We start from the raw sequence: 18178 nt of genomic DNA, 5'->3' as shown, positions 1-18178 counted from the left end.
ATGTTTACAGTTCTCTGTGTGCTGCCATGTTTGCTCAGTAAGTGTGAATGCTGGGCAGCGGATGCAGTTGTGTGTGGTCCAGCCCAGAGAATCTCCAACATATTTACACTGTGTGTCAATAAGTGTTTTAGCTGTTTACTCTGCTTCTGTGTGGATGTGGTTTCACCGTGTGTTTGTTGCTGAATGTCCAGCGTTGTGGTCTGTCATTCTGGCCTTTACAGCATTTGTAGCATTTCTTTAAAATAATTTCATTGAAGAAGTAATAATTTTTATTTAAACATAAAGCTAATTAATTATGTTATAAACATCCATCTTCTTATGTCCCTATATTTATATTTTTATTAATGCTGTCAATTGATTGAAAACATGTATCAGATTTATTAATCACGATTAATCGCAATGTTTTACTTGTTATATGACAATATGCAGATTTTGAACAAACAGGCCAGAGAGAAATTTCTCTTCATTTTTATTGTCTGAATTTTTCTAATTATAAATGGTTAACCCTGAAGTGTAACACATCAGCAGTAAAATAAGCAAAAATCTTAAGACTTCTATGTACACCTGAAAAAGAAGTTCTGGTAACATATCCTAAATATTTAACATTACTTCACAAGTTTCTTTAAAAAAAACTTTTCTTTCAACATCTCTACAAACATATGTGGTAAGAAGTGAACTTTCTCTCTGAACTGATGCTTTATTCAAACTATCGTGACGATCAGCATATACACTGCTTACAAAAATCACTTTTTTTATTGGGCCTGGAATGAATTGAATTAAATCCGTCTGATAATTTTCTTGTTGGTTAAGCAGCTGAGGGCCTCGTTAATCAATTTCAGCTGTATTGGTGTTCATGGAATTAACAACAGGTGCACTTCAGTGGCAACAATTAGAAAACCCTCCAAACAGGACTGGTGTTACATGTGGAGGTCATTTCAAGTTTATCCCTCTTGATCTTTTTTGGCTGGTTTTCCACTCGTGCTGATTTTGGCTTGATAATTATCTCTACTGGCAGTATGAGGAGATTCCTTAACCCTACAGAAGTTGCACAGGTTGTCCAACTTCTCCAGGATGGCACATCCACACGTGCTGCAGCAAGAAGGTTTAATGTGTCTCCCAGCACAATCTCCAGAACATGGAGGAGATTTCAGGAGACTGGTGGTTATTCTGGGAGAGCTGGACAGGGCCGTAGAAGGTCCTCAACCCCTCAGCAGGACCCATACCTGCTCCTTTGTGCAAGGCGGAACAGGCTGAGCACTGCTCGTGCCCTACAGAATGACCTCCAGAGGGCCACTGGTGTGAATGTCTCTACCCAAACAATCAGGAACAGACTTCATGAAGGTGGCCTGAGGGCCCCACGTCCTGTAGTGGGCCCTGTGCTCACTGCCCAGCACCGTGGAGCTCCACTGGCATTTGCTCAAGAACACCAGAATTGGCAAGTCCACCACTGGCGCCCTGTACTTTTCACAGACGAGAGCAGGTTCACCCTGAGCACCTGTGATAGACGTGAAAGAGTCTGGAGAAGACAAGGAGAACGTTATGCAGCCTGCAACGTGGTTCAACATGACAGGTTTGGTGGTGGGTCAGTGATGGTCTGGGGAGGCATATCCATGGAGGGACGCACACACCTCTACTGCCTAGGAAATGGTGCTCTGACAGCCATAAGGTATCCAGATGAAATCCTTGAACCCATTGTCAGACCCTACGCTGGTGCAGTAGGTCCTGGTTTCCTCCTAATGCACGACAATGCCCGGCCTCAAGAGTATGCAGGCAGTACCTGGAGGATGAAGGAATTGAAACAATTGAATGGCCTTCACGATCCCCTGACTTAAACCCAATAGAACATCTCTGGGACACTATGTTTGGGTCCATTCAGCGCCGCCAGGTTGATCCTCACGTTATTAATGTGAAAGTATATTATTGAAACTCTTCTTAATACTTTTCCAGAATCAGATCGAGTGTTTGAAACACTGTTTCTTATTTACTGATTCCTTTTAAGAATTGAGAAAATAATTTGTGATATTTTGTATGTAAAGTGCAAAACGGGAGCTGATAAAAGCTAAAAGTACAGATGTATATTATTAATAATAAAAAAAAAAGAAACTTTTTTTTTTCTCAAAAATTCAGCTGCAGACCTAATGTTACCAATTATCTTCATCCAGACGTTTGTCTTTCTCCTCACTGCAACTGCAGGAGTTCTCATTCCCTCCAAATCCCTCTGGCATGAAGTTGTCAGTGTTTTTCATTCAGTGTTGATCACTCTGGAAATGGGTGGTGTTGCATATTTGACAAAGAATGCGGTTACTGTTTGTGGCCTGAGTCTGATCCATTTGCAGTTGTTTTGGAGTTAAATTAATAATAGGATTATTCCAAACGCAAATTTATGGTAAAAGCTCTTGTATAGGCTTTAGGATTGTTTAGATTTTCTGTTGTTAGTTGATTTGGCAAAAGATGCAATTAAATGGTTAATTTTTACATATGTAGCATGAATTTATGTGTCAATTTTAGTTAAAAATTATTAAGTTTTGCTTTTTTGTGCAGCATAATAGCAATGAGACTGAAAGAACAGAGAAAATGAGTGAAGAAAAGACGAATGGTCTGCTGAAAATATTCCTACATTACAGAAAGAGTAATGTGGGATTTGGGAATAGTGCATAAACAAAGAAACTGTAGATTTCTATACTTTCCGTCGTTGCAAATAACCAATTACTTTTCATGCAAATAACTCTGTCACCTTAGAAAAACATTAGTGGCCAAAACTTCCCAAAAGAGTTTGAGGAAGTTGGGAAAAAACTCAGAAGTCATTTACCAAATGTCATTTACCTGTCCAAACAAGTGTTTAGCTTTAAGAGGTAAAAGTTTGTGAAAGAGCGTGTTGAGTCAAAAAGGAAACAGCCCCAACTAAAACTGTATTCCACATGCGCTCACGTCCAGCACATACAGCAATGTAGCATAAAATAAGGAACCTTAGAGATCTAACCAAATGCTTGGACATCCACCAACAGGAACATTCCTGTCTGTTTATGACCTGTTACACACACAGGGTGCACGGCACCAAAAATGAAGCTAACAGAGCCGCACCACGCACTGAAAGAAGTGCAGGAAAGAGCGCGCACATTTCATCTGCCGTCTCGTTTAACATTTGAACCTGAGTTGGATGCAGTAAAAACACCTTAACCTCCAAGTATGAAACATACAAACTGCTTTTTACTCCGTTTTTGGGTTTTCTACTTGCTTTCAATTTGTAGGTGCTGCTGAGCAGACTTGGCCGCCTCATTACATTTAATTTTCTTCCTCCCAAATTTCTCTGGACGATCCAGAATTGGGCCCCTTGGACCTTTTAGCAAAACATTTTATGTTACCCTTTTTTTTGCCAAAGTCATTTCTCAACCTTTTTGGCAGTAACATTGATCGGAAAGACATTTGATGGATTACCCCCGTTATTTTTTAAGTTGTGGACCTACTTTCTGAATGCATATAATTTAATGCTCATGTGTTTAAATAGATGACTCTTTATATATTTTTTAAGATCGTTTTTTAATGGTAATTTACTTTGAAACAAATCTGACTCTTGAGTATCGCATATCTTTTATTTTGAAACCACAATTTTTGTTATAAAGATACAGTTTGCCTTTTATGTTAAAGCCTGTAAGGGAAAAATATAACGGAAAATAACACTTTTATTTGCATTTTCATATTACAAATATGCACTGAAAGACCCACTCTGAAGAAAATTGTGTTTTTGGTGTTTTTAAGATGTTCTTTTGGCATTTTTCTGATGACGGAGGGCATAAATATAGACAAATTAAGCTTAGAATTGCCTTTTTAAGTATTTCTTTATTCAAATTCCATCTGAAAAAGATTACATTTGTGCTTGCAGAAGAATAGATCCATGTACGTCTTGTTTTTGGAAGGCTAGCGGGAGAGCATCTAAAACAAGGGTCTCAAACTGGCGGCCCGCGGGCCATTTGCGGCCTCCAAGTCGATATTTTGTAGTCCCCGCCTTGATATGAAAGTTCAATGTCTATTAAGCAATATCTCCTGCATGTCATGACTTCTTTGATAGCTTTGTATTTGCGTTGTGATGTTTCATCTTGCTTTATGTTTAAACTTTACATTTGCTTTTGTCGTTGGATCTGGTCGTCAGAAAAGTCCTTAGCAAAAGTTGCTATCTTCACACACTGAAGATATTGCTTAGTAGTACAAAGACATGAACAAATGTTCAATAAACTTGTTCAGTTGACATAGACAATGGATCAAAGATATAGACAGTGGATGCAAAAACATATTTTTGGCGTAAACGGAACTCCATACGACCCAGCCTCAGCCAGACTCTGCCTTCAGTGGCCCCAAGGGAAATTTTGTTTGAGGACCCTGATCCAAAAGATGGTTGCTTCGCGTCAACAGTCACAACTCAGAGGCAAATTTCTAAATGAGTACATCCACTCTATAGAAACTATATCCTAGAAAAGGTTTTTGGCTATAACCACACGATTGTAATTAAAGACCACTGGGAACGCTTTAAAAATACGATAATCGGAGTGAGACTTTAAAGAAAAAAAACACATGATAGCAAGTCAGTTTAGCTTTTGCCTTTAAACATGCACACAGGCTTACATTTATACTAGGAGTGTAGGAAAATACCGATTCAGTGAAATATTGGGATACTTGATTTCATGATAGTTGTATTGATTTAATGCTGCCAACACGATATTTGATTTATTATTTAAATTAAATTAGTTCAGCGTCTTAGTTTTGTTTTCCACTTAAACCTCCAACTTCTAGCTCTACACCGCACCAAAACAACAAGATCTCACAAGAACCATCTTGAGTTGAATGTTCGGTCATAGTTGCTACCCAATCTGTAACTGCTACCCAATCTGTAACATGCCTGGTTTAGGTACTGAAACTCTGTCCCAAGTTACTACTGGTACATAATAAAACACAGATATCTGTGCTTTTTACCACTTTATTAATGTGATTGGTGTATTAATGCACAGTCTTGGGAGATAACACTATATGTATCATATCGTGGTATATATATCGTGATATGTATTGTATCGCCAGTATCTTTTCAACACACACTGCATGATTTATAGTCTCTATGTTTGACTTATCTGTCATCTTTGTTACTGGTACAATATAAAACACAGATTTCTGTGCTTTTACCATTTTATTAATGTGATACGTGTATTAATGTAAATCAGAGTTATTTCTATTCTCTATATACTCTTTAAAATGTAATAAAATACATTTTTTTGATACTGTCTTGGGATAAATTGGCATACGTATTGTATTGTGATACATGTATCATGAAATGTATCGTATCGTGATTCATGTATCGTTTCGTCAGGCTCTTGCCAACACACACCCCTAATTTATAGCCTCTGAGTTTGACTTATCTATCATCTTTATCGTGATCCGGTGGAGTTGTTGAGCCTCACCAGCATTAGCTTGTGTTCTCGTAGTAATGTCTGCAGAATGAGAAGAGCGAGAAGTTCTGATCAGGCCAAGCTGCTATGATAGTTGATAGTTTTGTGACAGAGTCACAATGGATTCCAGACAGCTTTAGGAGGGATTAAACTCTTTCTCCATCCAACCAACCAAGCTTCCCCCATGAGGAATCCGTCGCTCACTATCCTTCCCTCTTCTACTGCTGATCCCCATCTCCTTCGTTCCCCATATGATGATTTAAACCTCGCTTCCCGACACCCAGTAATCCTTCTGTGAAAAGACCCTCATGCTTCTATCCATGTAGAAAGCGAATATGTCGTCTTGTCATTGATTCATAGCTTTTCCTTGAATTCTTTAACTGGTTTTGACGTTACATCAACCCGGGGGAATGGAAATGCAGCACCGAGTTGCACAGAATTTTTTTGCTGGATCATCATAATGCTGTGGCGTTGTTTCACAGGAGGTTTAACTTTGCTTATTAAATGTCATTTGCAGTTTCTTTCTAAACACTGACTAATTCAGTATGTGTTTACAAAGTTGGACAATTACTTTTTTTTCCTAATATTTCTCCCTGTGATGTCAAATCAAGAGCAAAGCAGAAACATATTTTCTTTGTGGAATAAGACAATTCTGCTTTTTATTTGATGGGTTTCTTCAATGCAAAGTAATGGAAGACGCATGTTCAGTAATTTACTTTTTACAAGTTTGATTGTTGAGACTAATTTTGAAAGCATTTTTATAGCATTGTTGACTGTCTATATAAAAATTAGATGAAAATGAGGTGCCAAAAAATGAAACGGTGGATTAAAGACAGATAAAAAAGTCATTTAGTAATATTTTTTATTATTAAATCTGTTGTTTTATTACTTAAAAACTGTTTTTTTTATCCCTGACCTACTTTAACAAGTAAAATATTTGTTGAGATTGGCATTTCTTACTCTTGTTCACTCTTTTTTCCCCCTCTAATTCATGCCATTACCTCATTAACAGCTGGATGTTCACATTTTTCTGTTTGTAGCTAATCAAACCCTTTGCAAAATCTTGTTTTTGTGCAGACAAATGAAGGACCAGTCAAAGAGAGTGGCCAGCATGAAGCACAAGGAGCAGCTGGAAAAAAGCAGAAATGCGCAATTAATGGAGGAGGCCAAGAAGAGAGAGGACAATCTGAACGAGAGCTCCCAGCAGTTTAAGGTACCGAGGAGGGAGGAGGAGGAGGAGGGCAGGAAGCTTTGGAAAGTTTGTGAAAAAGTTTCTCTCCATGTCCTTTGAATAATGTCGAATTTAACAGCACTGTAGCCCATGTCATAACGTGATACAGAGCAGCCCGAGGCAATGTCAAACACACTTTCTTTCACACGCACAGCAGCTCTCAGCTGGGAGTGTGTTAGTGGGGTGGCCGGGGTGGATAATTGGCATAGAGAGCAGATAGAAGATGGAGAGACGAGAAGAGATGAGGAAAATGGAGAGTGGAGATTACAGAAGAAGAAAGAGACTCACAAACAAAACTATGAAATGAATGCTGTTGGGTTCTAAAATGCTTCCTGTGGTCTGGGAGTGTTTTTTTTTTTTAATTGTGTGGATCAAGTTACCTCTTCAGGAAGACGTTTATGTGCTGAACTTACTGAAAGTTAAGATTTCTATATAGTTTTATGTCAATATTTTTCTTTTTAAATTGACATTTTACCTTTAATCTCTTTAAATTCTTCTTTTGATGGTGTCTTCTCCTCCCTCCTCTTCCAGTAATCGTTAACCTCAGTGGCCTCTGATTATATCCAGATGAAAACCGTCTGAGTGTTTTGGTGCAAATGAGCTCATGCACTCTTTAACTAAGATTGGTGTTGGGTTTAAAGAGTTGAAAAGCTGTCATTGTCGTGTAGGAGTGCGGTTGGGAGATGAGCTGACATGAGTCACTCAGACGGATCAACCGCATTGCTAATGCTAAGCGTACAGTAACTAAACAGTACTGGAGGCTGTGTGTGGAATGCGAAAATAAAACCATGAAATAATTCAATATAAAGCTTGAAACCGTTTACTCAGTCTCAGTCTGCATAGTGAGACACAGAGTCATGTCGGCTCATTGTGGATTCAGCCTCCCACCCCAGCAGTCATTCATTCATCTTCAGTGTAACTAGAAAAGTCAGTCTCGAGAAAAGAAACATGGCTCTTTTAATGAGAGCCTTATATATTAGTGTCATTGAACTCTGTGTGTGATCAGGCTCCTCTGAGGCAGAAAGAGATCTGACTGTCTGGGATCGCTCAATGCTTTTCAGATTGAAGGAGGAAAAAGATGCTAAAGAAGAAAGTCTCAAGATTACCAAAGCAGATTACAACCATTGAAATTGCTTTTAAATGGAGATCAAGCTCCTCCAAGATGAACTCCATAACAAGGAAAATGTAGTGATTCATTAGACTTTTTTAGAGTTAAAGAAAAGCTTTGGGAAAAGTATTTTTCTGGATCCAATATTTCAGTAAACCACATATTGAGTTAGATCAGGGGTCTGCAACCTTCAAACCTTTAGGAGCCACAAAGTCTCACTTTATCCTTTAGAAAAATAAGATCCTGCTTTGTATTTATTATTGTTACTAATATGATAAATTAACTAATGTTTTGGCCATAAATAAAGAGAAAATCGATTTTTTTTCTAATATAAAGTGTAACTTTTGACAAATATTCACGACTTCCTTTCAAAATAAAAGACACCGTATGTCAATTCAGATAATCTCAAAACAGCAAATGTTGTCATAGGTAGTGTTATGTCACCAATTATTAAAAAAAACAGCTTAATTTACCATTATGATGGGCATATCAGCCATAAATGTGCAATTCTTAAGCCTGGTTTCTAGGGCTGTCTATTGCCAAGAGTCTGGCAATCCAATATGTATTGGGGTACGCAGCTTACGATGCGATATATCCCAAGACTGCACCAGAACTATTTTTCTTTTTTCTTTTTTAAAGAGTCTCTTGCCAACAAAAAACAATAGGGTGACTGAACCAACGAGACTGAACATTTAACACAAGCTGGTTCTCGCGAGATCTTCTTGTTCTGGTGCGGTGTGGAGCTGCTGAAAGTACAGTGTGCTGCCAACTAGTGGTCGGGGTTTAGATGGAAAAAAACAAAAGTAAGACACTGAATAAATAGTTAAATATCATCTTGTCAGCATTTTAAATGAACACAAGTATTAGCAATTGCAAAATCGCCATGTCACCATATCGCCATATCGAATCCTGACAGAGTGGAAACGCTCACTAGAATTAACTGGACCGTACCACGTCTTACCGTACTGGACTGAACCGCTAGGTGGAAACAAGGCTTAAGAAACTAAAGTTAATTTGAGCTAATTGAATGACCTTTACCATATTTTTGGACCATATTCTAAAAAAATGAATTTGTTCAAAAAAACAAAGTCCACTTTATAATATAGTGTGCCTTAAGTATGGTGCATCTTTTCTGAGGTAAACGGTACTCAAAAATCTGTTTAAATGTGTTAATTTTGATCAACTAAAAGCTGCACCAGTTGATAAATTATTGGAGAATTATGGGTACTGCAGTCAGAAGCCTTACAAAGTGATGCATTCTATACTTCAGCTGTTTGTAGATGAGTTGGTTTCCTTTACATCTTACATTACAGCTACTTTTTGAAATTAAAACCTTGTTATTTTTCTTTAACCAAAGACCCACAATGGTGGGGTAAAAGAGCCCCATGTGGCTCCGGAGCCTCAGGCTGGGTTGGATGGATCGAGTAAAAACAAACGTAAATAAATGAAGCACACATTGTTGCATTTGTAAAGTTGATTTAGACAAAAGACTTTGATTAAGTAAATGAATATTAATATTCTGCAGGTGTTAAATCAATCTCACTTTTGGCTCCTACTTTTGTTCCCTCAGAATTAATGTCATCACTATTGGAATTTATTTACTTTTTTACGCAACATCAAAATTATAACAATTTCTCCAACATTTTGATTGATGAGCCTATTTTGAAGTAATTTGTAAGAAACTTGGGAACTGAAGGTAGATGTATAAAAAAATAAAACACTATATTTTCTTCTGTTTAGCATATTTTTAAACTCTTAAAATGTATGGTCACGCTTGACAGCTTTAGTCTAAATGAAAGCTAACTTCGGTGCAGATTACTTGGGATTTCCATTCAGATTGCATCTTTAGTCTGTACGTGCACCTCTTGCACCTGTGTCCACCAGGTGCTTTAAGAAAGCTGGTGTAAGCATTGAGGCCAAAAAGGACTAAAACGAATTTTGTCAGCACAAAAAAACTGATTATAACTGCCTGTTCTAATCTGTCGGATATTCAGTCACTAAGCAAGCATACAAATAAAGTAATGGAGCAAAAATCTGATCCATTCCAGATTGCTGCCCACCTTCTGAGACCAGCTCCCTTTGTTGTGGTTGATTTTAGCGTTTACACACAGAAAAGGTTCTGAAAGAACAGAGGAAACCCCTTTAACTGTAAGATGTCTTCCTAATCAAATAACATCCAGCTGTTAAAGCTACATGTTGGCTCCTGTTTCCATCTGGCCCAGCTTGAACATTTATCTTGGGTGAATTGAGCGGTTGGACAGATCTAACGGCAGATGTGAGTGCACCCAGGACACATTTCGGATACTTTGAGATCCAATCACTGGGACCACATTCGGAGTTGGCCCCGGACGGGAAATGACCACCTTCTTTTTTCACATAGAAATGTGTTCATGGACACACTTTAGGACCACCTACTAACCAAATTACCTCCCAGTGGTCAAAAAAAGTAAAAATACTTGCATTGATTTGGCAGTTCTGCAGTGGGGTGGGGTACTTGCAGCTGCCGGTAACTGCTGATTTTGTTAAAGACCATAAGCAAGTTGTGTGGGTAAAAATAGAGCACTTAAATCAAGTCAGTAAGTCTGTAGATAATTGGTTAAATCAAGACTTTGGTAAAAGGTTGTGATAGTTTCAGAGCAGGGCCTCTTAAGCCTGGTTCTTAGGATCTACAAGCATGCTTGTCTTCCTGCTCTGCTCTCTATAGATTACCTGGATTAGATGTGTCGAGTCAAATGGGATTAAAATTCCTTGTTCCGGGTACTCAGGGATTGCTGGAAAACAAGCAAGGTGGTAGATTTTGAGAACTCTTTCTAGACCATATTTTAAGGTCAATTGCTGTTTGTGGATGATAAAATATTTTTTTTAAATCTTGGTTTTATCCACAAGATTGAAAAGGACAACACAACAATGATTCTCCTGTGATTGCAGGACTCCCTCCGTCATAAGGAAGACCGGATTGAAGAGTTGGAGGAGGCGCTGAGGGAGAGCGTTCAGATCACTGCTGAAAGGGAGGTGGTGTTGGCCCAGGAGGAGCAGGCGCGCACACAGGCCGAGAAACAGGTAGTGAATCTTTAAAGGACTCATACATTAAAAATGTAAGAATTTGAAGAAGAATCTTTCCCTTCCAACTGGTTTGATCCTAAACTTTTCCTCCAGCTCAGCCCTTTTGTTTGTTTTAATACCTTTGAATGCATCCAAGCAAACATTTTCGAAGGCAACAAAGAGACACCGCGAAACGTCACTACGCCAAAAGTGGCGAGTGGCAGAAGCAGCGCACACATAACTGCTGCCAAATGAGCTCATTCAGGTGCGGTTCCGTGTGTTTGCCCAGTCAGTCTTCATTTAGACTTGAGGTAAATATACAACTATTTAAAGAACAACTTGCATTTTGTCTGCCACAGCCTGCAATACACAAACAGTTTTTTAAAATATACTTTATGCCGACTAGTTAATATGTTTGATCTACAGGGACAGCAGGAAAGCTCATAGGGAGGCTCAGATGGGAAGGGCCTGGCGGATTCAACCTCAGACCACTGGGAGTGTGTTTGTGTGTTGCTCCCCCATGCGCCAGTGACTTAACTAGTCCATAGAGATGGGAAATGTTCCCCTGTGTCTGAATGGGATTTGACAAGCGGGAGGAAAAGTGCGTGAGCTAAGGGCTAAAGCTGTACCATGCCGACATAGTCTGCTGGTATAACGACTGGACAAAACTGCCTTAACATTCTGATTCTTTATTGGGATGCTATTTACTAAAAAAAGACAAATGTAGTTGTAAATGTTTCATTTTTACTGTTCTACTGACATGTAAGTTGTAGCCACGACCCTCTATAGCACGTGTCAAGCACAAGTCAAGGCCCGAGGGCCGGATCCGGCCCTCCAGATAATTTTACTTTATTGTTATCAATGGCCCGATGTTATCTTGCGCTCATTCCTATCTTATATAATTTTGACAAAATATATTTTTTATGGAGAGTAAAATATTGAAAGTTATTTAATGTTTAAGTTGATTTATTCTGAAATAATATTTCTGCCTTTTTATTATTCATAAATATTTTAAAAAGTTATGGTTTTAAAGTTTTAAAAATTGGAGAGTTTTTTGTTGCTATTTTGGAGTTTAGCAGATATTTCAACTACATGCTAGCTGTTTTGGCTAATTGAGGCTTTTCTTTTTAAGTTTTTATAGGCAGTTTTTGAGTTGGACTAATATTTACTTGCTAGCTGTTTTGGCTAATTTAAGCTTTTTTCAGTTTTTAGGATATTTTGAAGTTTAGCGGATATTTCAGCTACATGATAGCTGTTTTGGCTAATTTATGCTTTAATTTTTAAATTTTTATAGGCTGTTTTGGAGTTGGATGAATATTTACACGCTAGCTGTTTTGGCTAATTTAAGATTTTTTTTCTGTTTTTTAGGATATTTTGAAGTTAAGCTATTTTTTCAGCTAGCTGTTTTGGCTAACCTAAGTCTTTTTTAGGATAATTTGGCATTTAGCTAATATTTTAACTAGCTATCAACTTCAGCGTTTTTAACCATCAATTTCACCATCTTCAGCGGCCAAATTCAGCTTACCCCATTCACACTAGAATTAATTCAGGTAGTGCTATATATATAGTTCATAATTATGTTAAAAAGTTACAGTTTTAAAGTTTTAAAAATGTAGTTTTAGTGTGTTCAATACATGTTTATCCTGTTCGGGTCGCGACCTAAAGTGTGATTTGGATTTTGGCACTTTGTGTGATTGAGTTTGACACCCCTGCTCTATAGGCTTGCCAACCCAAAACTCATAAAACCTGTATGAGTCAAAGTATGCATATGACTGAGGCAAAAGTCCTAGTCTTTGTTGGATGGCTTCAGATGGAGGAGGAATAGTGGTATGGGCCTGTTTTTTTTATGGTTTTATGAAACATTTTTTACTTCCAAACAAGAATAACCTCTCAGCCAGCTAAGACAATTTGGTTAATTATCAAGTTTTTTAGCTTAGAAAGATACATGTATCATTCAGTAAAAGAACGTGACTGGATGACTGTTAGAAAAACTCAAGACTTCTTTTAGAGCTCTAAATTTAACCCCAAGAAGCGTCTTAGTGATTATATTCTGGTCACCAAGATACGAGTATTTTAGCCAGCTTTTTGCAAAAAAACAAAATGTTATTTTTACATTTAAGAATGAGGTTATAACCAAGCATCTCTAGTTTTCACTTGTTTAAGATGATGGAGCAGTTAGAAGAATCTATTCTCAAAAATGTAATTCTGTGATTTTACCATTCAGCTCAAACCTTCATTTGAGTCTTCAGTACGATCCAAATATATAGTATGATCCTATGAGGAATAAAACCTTAAAAGTTCTACGGTAAAAACGCTTTAAGAAATACTACAACAAATATTGTAAAAAGAAAACATCAAGAAAGGTGAGGTCGTGGAAAATAAGCTATATAGAAAAACTATCAAATTGTGATCTGAAGTCTTTTTTTTTGTCATTACCTTGTGTCTTTTAATTGTTTTTACCAATAAAAAGTTCAGCTCGCTTATTTTTACTGCCAAATTCAAAAAAAGCGTCTTCCTTCCAGTTTGAATGAAAGTTCTTTGGTTGTATTTCCACAATACAGGAAGTAAGATTTATTAAGATTTGAACAGTTTTATAATAAAAAAATAAGACTTTATTGCGATTTCTATTGTATACGTTGATTTTTTTTATGCTGTCACAGTTGATATGACTTGACAGCAGAGAAATGCACAACAAACTACTACAAGTGGCAGCTTTAATTAGAGAGACCTGAGCGCATTTTGGCCAGGACAGGGTCCTGGAAAGCATCTGCGCTCAAAAACACTTCAGTTTAGAGGGAAGGAGATGAAACCTCTGGGTGTAAGTGGAGATGGCAGCCAAACTCTGTGCACTTCCACCTCTACCATCACTAACTTGAAGACAGGACAACAAACCACACAAACACAGTCTTCCAAACCCATATAAAAAAAAGACAGAAAGAGGTGCTAAATGCTATTTAAATGCCACGAAGACGCTACGCAATATTACATTTAGCAGACTGGCATTTTACTTTTTAATCTGGAAAAAGTGGCCACAAAGAAATAGTAAATAAATATATTTTTCCTTCTTTTTTAGAAATGCGTCACTGCAATTAACCTTTCACATAATAATTTATAAAACGCTGGCAGAGGGATGCAGTTTTCTCCTTTAATGAGGCCGGTCTGTGCATGGGCACACATATGCAGATGCAGCCAAACTTGGCTCCCAATTGGTGAAGGGTTTTATGTGCATGTAGAAGGCAAGCGTGTGCAGTTGTGCGGTTTAAATTGGAGCGTGAGGAGCTGTCTGTCAAAAACAAGTGGCCAGAACTACATGAAAATCGTCGCCTTTCAGGCGTTAGGCGCTGCTGTTTGTGGACTGGTGAAGGTGTGTGTGTGTGCGCGACAGAGCATTAATACAACGCTATGACACACTCCATCTGTCGCGAACTGAAAAGCGACGTTTGTCTCAGCAGTTTTCTGTTACCTAATGAGATCAGGACTCTTTCTTTTATTCTTTCCTAATCCTAAAGTTTTAAACTATTGTAAACACAAACACTGTAGACTCATTCCTTACATCCCTCCGTTCCTTCACCTGCTCCACTCACCTCTTTCTCCACCTCCCTCATCTTCTAGTCTTCCCTTCTTCCTTATCTGAGCTGTATTTTTCTTGCTGCTTGTCGTTTTTACTGCTTAGTATTTTGTGCTTTGCCTGCATTTTCCTGGATCTGGTTATCTCTCAGATGTGCTTTGTACTGTTGCTTCCCTCCTTTAATATTTAATCATATCTCATATCTTGTTTTTTTTTTTTTTTTCCTCTGCTTTGCATTCATCTTTACCGCAAAGTCACCTTTTTCCCTCCAACTTTTGGTTATGTCCTCTTTGTCCTCCCTTCTCTGCTCCTCCCTAACTTTAACTTATTCTTTTATCCCTCTTTTATCCCTAAATCCATCTCCATCCCTCCTCCTCACTGTAACCACAATTTCTTCTCTTCTTTTCTGTCACTTTATATGCAGCTGTCTCACATTCCAATTCATGAGCTCAGCACAAGCGGCTTTAGGTGGTCAAAGGTAACAAAGAATCATGACATGTCTTCCCCCTTTTATTTCTTCTTTTTTCTTATCCTGTTCAATAACAATTTTATTTTTTAAGAACAGCTGGATAGATTTACATTAGTCTGCTCTTAATGCACCATGATTTATTTGGAAGAAAGTTGGACCGATGCTGTTCATTTCTTTCCTATCGTCATTTTGTGTTTCTTTTAAATATCTCATCACCCCCATTGTTTCATGTTTATGCATGACATTATTTATAAGATAACAGCTGAGAAAAGGGAGGGATGCAGCCTCTTTGCAAAGAGGAGGTATTTTCAATTGCTGCTATATTGAAGGCTGTAAAATGGAAATGTTCAGGTCAGCAGCGTAAAATCTTGGTGGAGATGTTGGATTGGTTAAAGTGTGGATACAGAGAAACACTCACTGTTCCACACAGACGTACCATTTTCCAAAATGTTTTCTTTTACTCATTAATGAAGCGTGTAACTACAGTAGCATGAAAACAACTCGAGTCATTCATGCAGTTCACAGAATTAAGATTTGTAGCTGAAAGTAAAAAAAAAAAGAATGAAGTTCTTGTTAAGTTTTACTGAAACAATAATAAAGTATTTCGTATGGAAAAATGTGTCACAGTTTCACCATTTAAGAGGTTAGTGCAGACAAATGTAAAGTTATAGTGTTATGATATTCAACAGGTATAGTTTGTTAGTACAGTATTCTCTCGCTTATCGTAAGAGTTACGCTCTAAAAATAACACGATAACACTTTTCTCAGACTTTCCTATGGCGTTATTTTTCCGCCAAAAGTCTCCCTCGAGCATTTATCAAACTCCACGCACGTAAGGAACGTTCCACGGGCGCAGGACAGTCTCCACGCCCGCTCCTCTACTCTTGTGCGCTGGTGAAACCTGCGTTCATCGCAGGAGTAGAGGTGAATGGAGACTGTCCTCAGCCTGTGGAATTTTTCTTGCGTGCATGGATTATGACTTATGCTCTTGGATTAGTCTCGGTAGAAATTTTACTCTATACTTTCCTCTCTTATTTTAGCTCTCAAACCATAGAAAAATGAGTCCAGTACGATAAAATAAAAACATCAATCTGCTAGTGATTGAAGATTTATGTAAATTTGTCAAACTGAACTCATTCTATAAATGAGACACAACATGTAGAAGATTGATTGACAAGGTCAACAGCCAATCAGGATGCAGAATAGTCTGACATTCCTATTATTTCATATCAGCATATTGACCATTTCATATCTTCATATAAACCATAATTGAAAACAAAGTAGTCTACAGTCTAACAATCATTCCTTTGAAAATGAATATAAAATTATACAAGTGAACCCATCGAAAGAATAGTAATAAAAAAGGGTTAATTGGATAAAACATGAAAGAAAAGGACATTATTTGCACCAACTTGCTACACCAGCAGTTTTAATTCCATGTTAAATAATGTTGGGTTTATCTCACTTATCAAAACACAAAATGATCCAAGTTAAATACAAATATTTATACAAATAAAGTTTTCAAAATAAATCATACAACTGGATTTTTGATTATTTTTGTACATGCTATCTCAGTTGAAGCTTACTCTGAAACTTTTACAGGGGGAAAATCTCCAGAATCAGAGACCACTGTTTTAACATGTATCTATTTTATTGGACCAAAAAATATTTCATTTTTATGTCTTTAAATAACATAACAAGGTGTTGTTATGGAAACTTACTTCAATATTGTGTTTGGACCCCTTTTGTCTTTTGTTGCGTCACATTTCTTTATCAAGACATTGCTCCAGTGTGAACTTACAGATGTATTTCTGTTCTGGATTGCATCAGGTTTTCTTGAGGATCTTTAATTTTTAAGACAACTTTGACTGATGTGATGTTCTAACTAAGGATTGGATGGGATCTGGACTATTTGGTGTCTCTGCATTAAAAGGATGTGAAAAAAAATAATTTTGTCCAAATAAACCAAAACCATGTAGAAAACATAAGCCATGAGGTAAAAACAAAAGTAACCTTATAAAACTGTATTTTTGTTTGGTATGGTCTGTAAACTGCTTGTATTTGGCAGCCTAATTTTGTCCCAAATAAATTACAGTAAATTAATTAATTTAGTTTAAGTGAAATAAACATTTCCTTTTTAATTCAGAGTTTAATTCATTCATTCCAATATCAAGAAAGGAAATATTCACAAACGGTTTTAACTCCCGTTGATATAACAACATCCACTTTCAGAGTCGAGAGTTTTTACTTTTTATGTAAGCTGACGTCTTGTACATTTAGAAAAAACTGCTTGACTTAAATATGCGTGAGTGTTGGCCAGATTGCTGTCACACACAGAGAAATACGGTACACACTGACCTCAGACACATTAAAATGACACTGTGATCTATAGGCATTGAGAGACGGGGACTCAGACAAAATATGCATCAGAGGAAAAATGGAGAAAAAGCATAAAGAAAAACAAGGAGAAGGAAAAATGACACGCAGAGATTTTCTTTAAATGTTTGAGGAGCAGTAAAGAGACGATGCACTCACAGGTCAAGGTACAGTTGTCATCAGAGGGCAGAAAGGGGGGGAAAAAAGGCATTTTGTGACATTTATGTTTGTGTGCATGGGTCAGGTGGAGGATCTGCTGGTTGCCATGGAGAAGGTTAAGCAAGAGCTGGAGGTGATGAAAGCCAAGCTGTCGTCAACTCAGCTCTCTCTGGCCGAGAAGGAAGGTCATCTGACTGCCTTGAGAGCCGAGAGGCGGAAGCACCTGGAGGAGGTTCTAGAGATGAAGTAAGAACAGAAAAACTTAATTCTCCTGATGGTAATGTGTTTTTAAGATTAACCATCTGCATTGAGAATACACACTCTTTAAGGACAAAAATATATGAAAAAAGTGTGTTTTCCACTAAAATAAACTTCTTCAGTCTTATGAAAATATATTTATTAATTTATTCTATTTTTTAGTTGATTTTTGGTTCTTTACTTACAACTTTACAATGCAACTTATTTATTTTCAATTGTTTTATTTGCACAAATTCTATTATTAAAGATGTTCAAACAGGTATTTTACAAACCATATTTAAATTTAGATATTTTAATGTCTTTATTTTGATTTTCCTTTGGAATTGTCACATTTTTATTCATTTTGTATGAGCAATCATTTCTAACTGCTACATAAATACATAATAATTGGTTTAAAAAAATACCAAAAAGCAAATATACAGTTTAAAACTGTTAACTGAAAGTCATATTTTGCATGTAATCATTTTTAATAATATAATTCTTCAAAAACGAAGCATATAAGCTTGAAATTATTAAACTAGATTTTAAATAACTT

General features: G+C 37.1%; 1 protein-coding gene across 11 annotated transcripts in view; it reads left to right on the top strand.

The window, feature by feature from the left end:
• The window catches only part of LOC112158504 (ELKS/Rab6-interacting/CAST family member 1), a 129034-nt gene that overhangs the window by 57356 nt on the left and 53500 nt on the right, over positions 1 to 18178 (top strand). For all 11 annotated transcript variants that reach the window (XR_002921326.2, XR_002921328.2, XR_002921329.2 and 8 more), the window contains 3 exons: positions 6510 to 6645; positions 10700 to 10831; positions 17471 to 17631. Coding sequence is in view for 7 of the 11 variants with exons in the window: in XM_024291937.2 (XP_024147705.1) it covers positions 6510 to 6645; positions 10700 to 10831; positions 17471 to 17631 (429 nt within the window). In the remaining 4 variants the exon portion in view is untranslated. The remainder of the gene's footprint in view (positions 1 to 6509; positions 6646 to 10699; positions 10832 to 17470; positions 17632 to 18178) is intronic.

This window comes from Oryzias melastigma, linkage group LG23 (genome assembly GCF_002922805.2).
Source record: "Oryzias melastigma strain HK-1 linkage group LG23, ASM292280v2, whole genome shotgun sequence".
Classification (NCBI taxonomy): domain Eukaryota; kingdom Metazoa; phylum Chordata; class Actinopteri; order Beloniformes; family Adrianichthyidae; genus Oryzias; species Oryzias melastigma.
The sequence above is the reverse complement of the archived record's forward strand: the minus strand, read 5'-3'. Positions and strand labels throughout refer to the sequence as shown.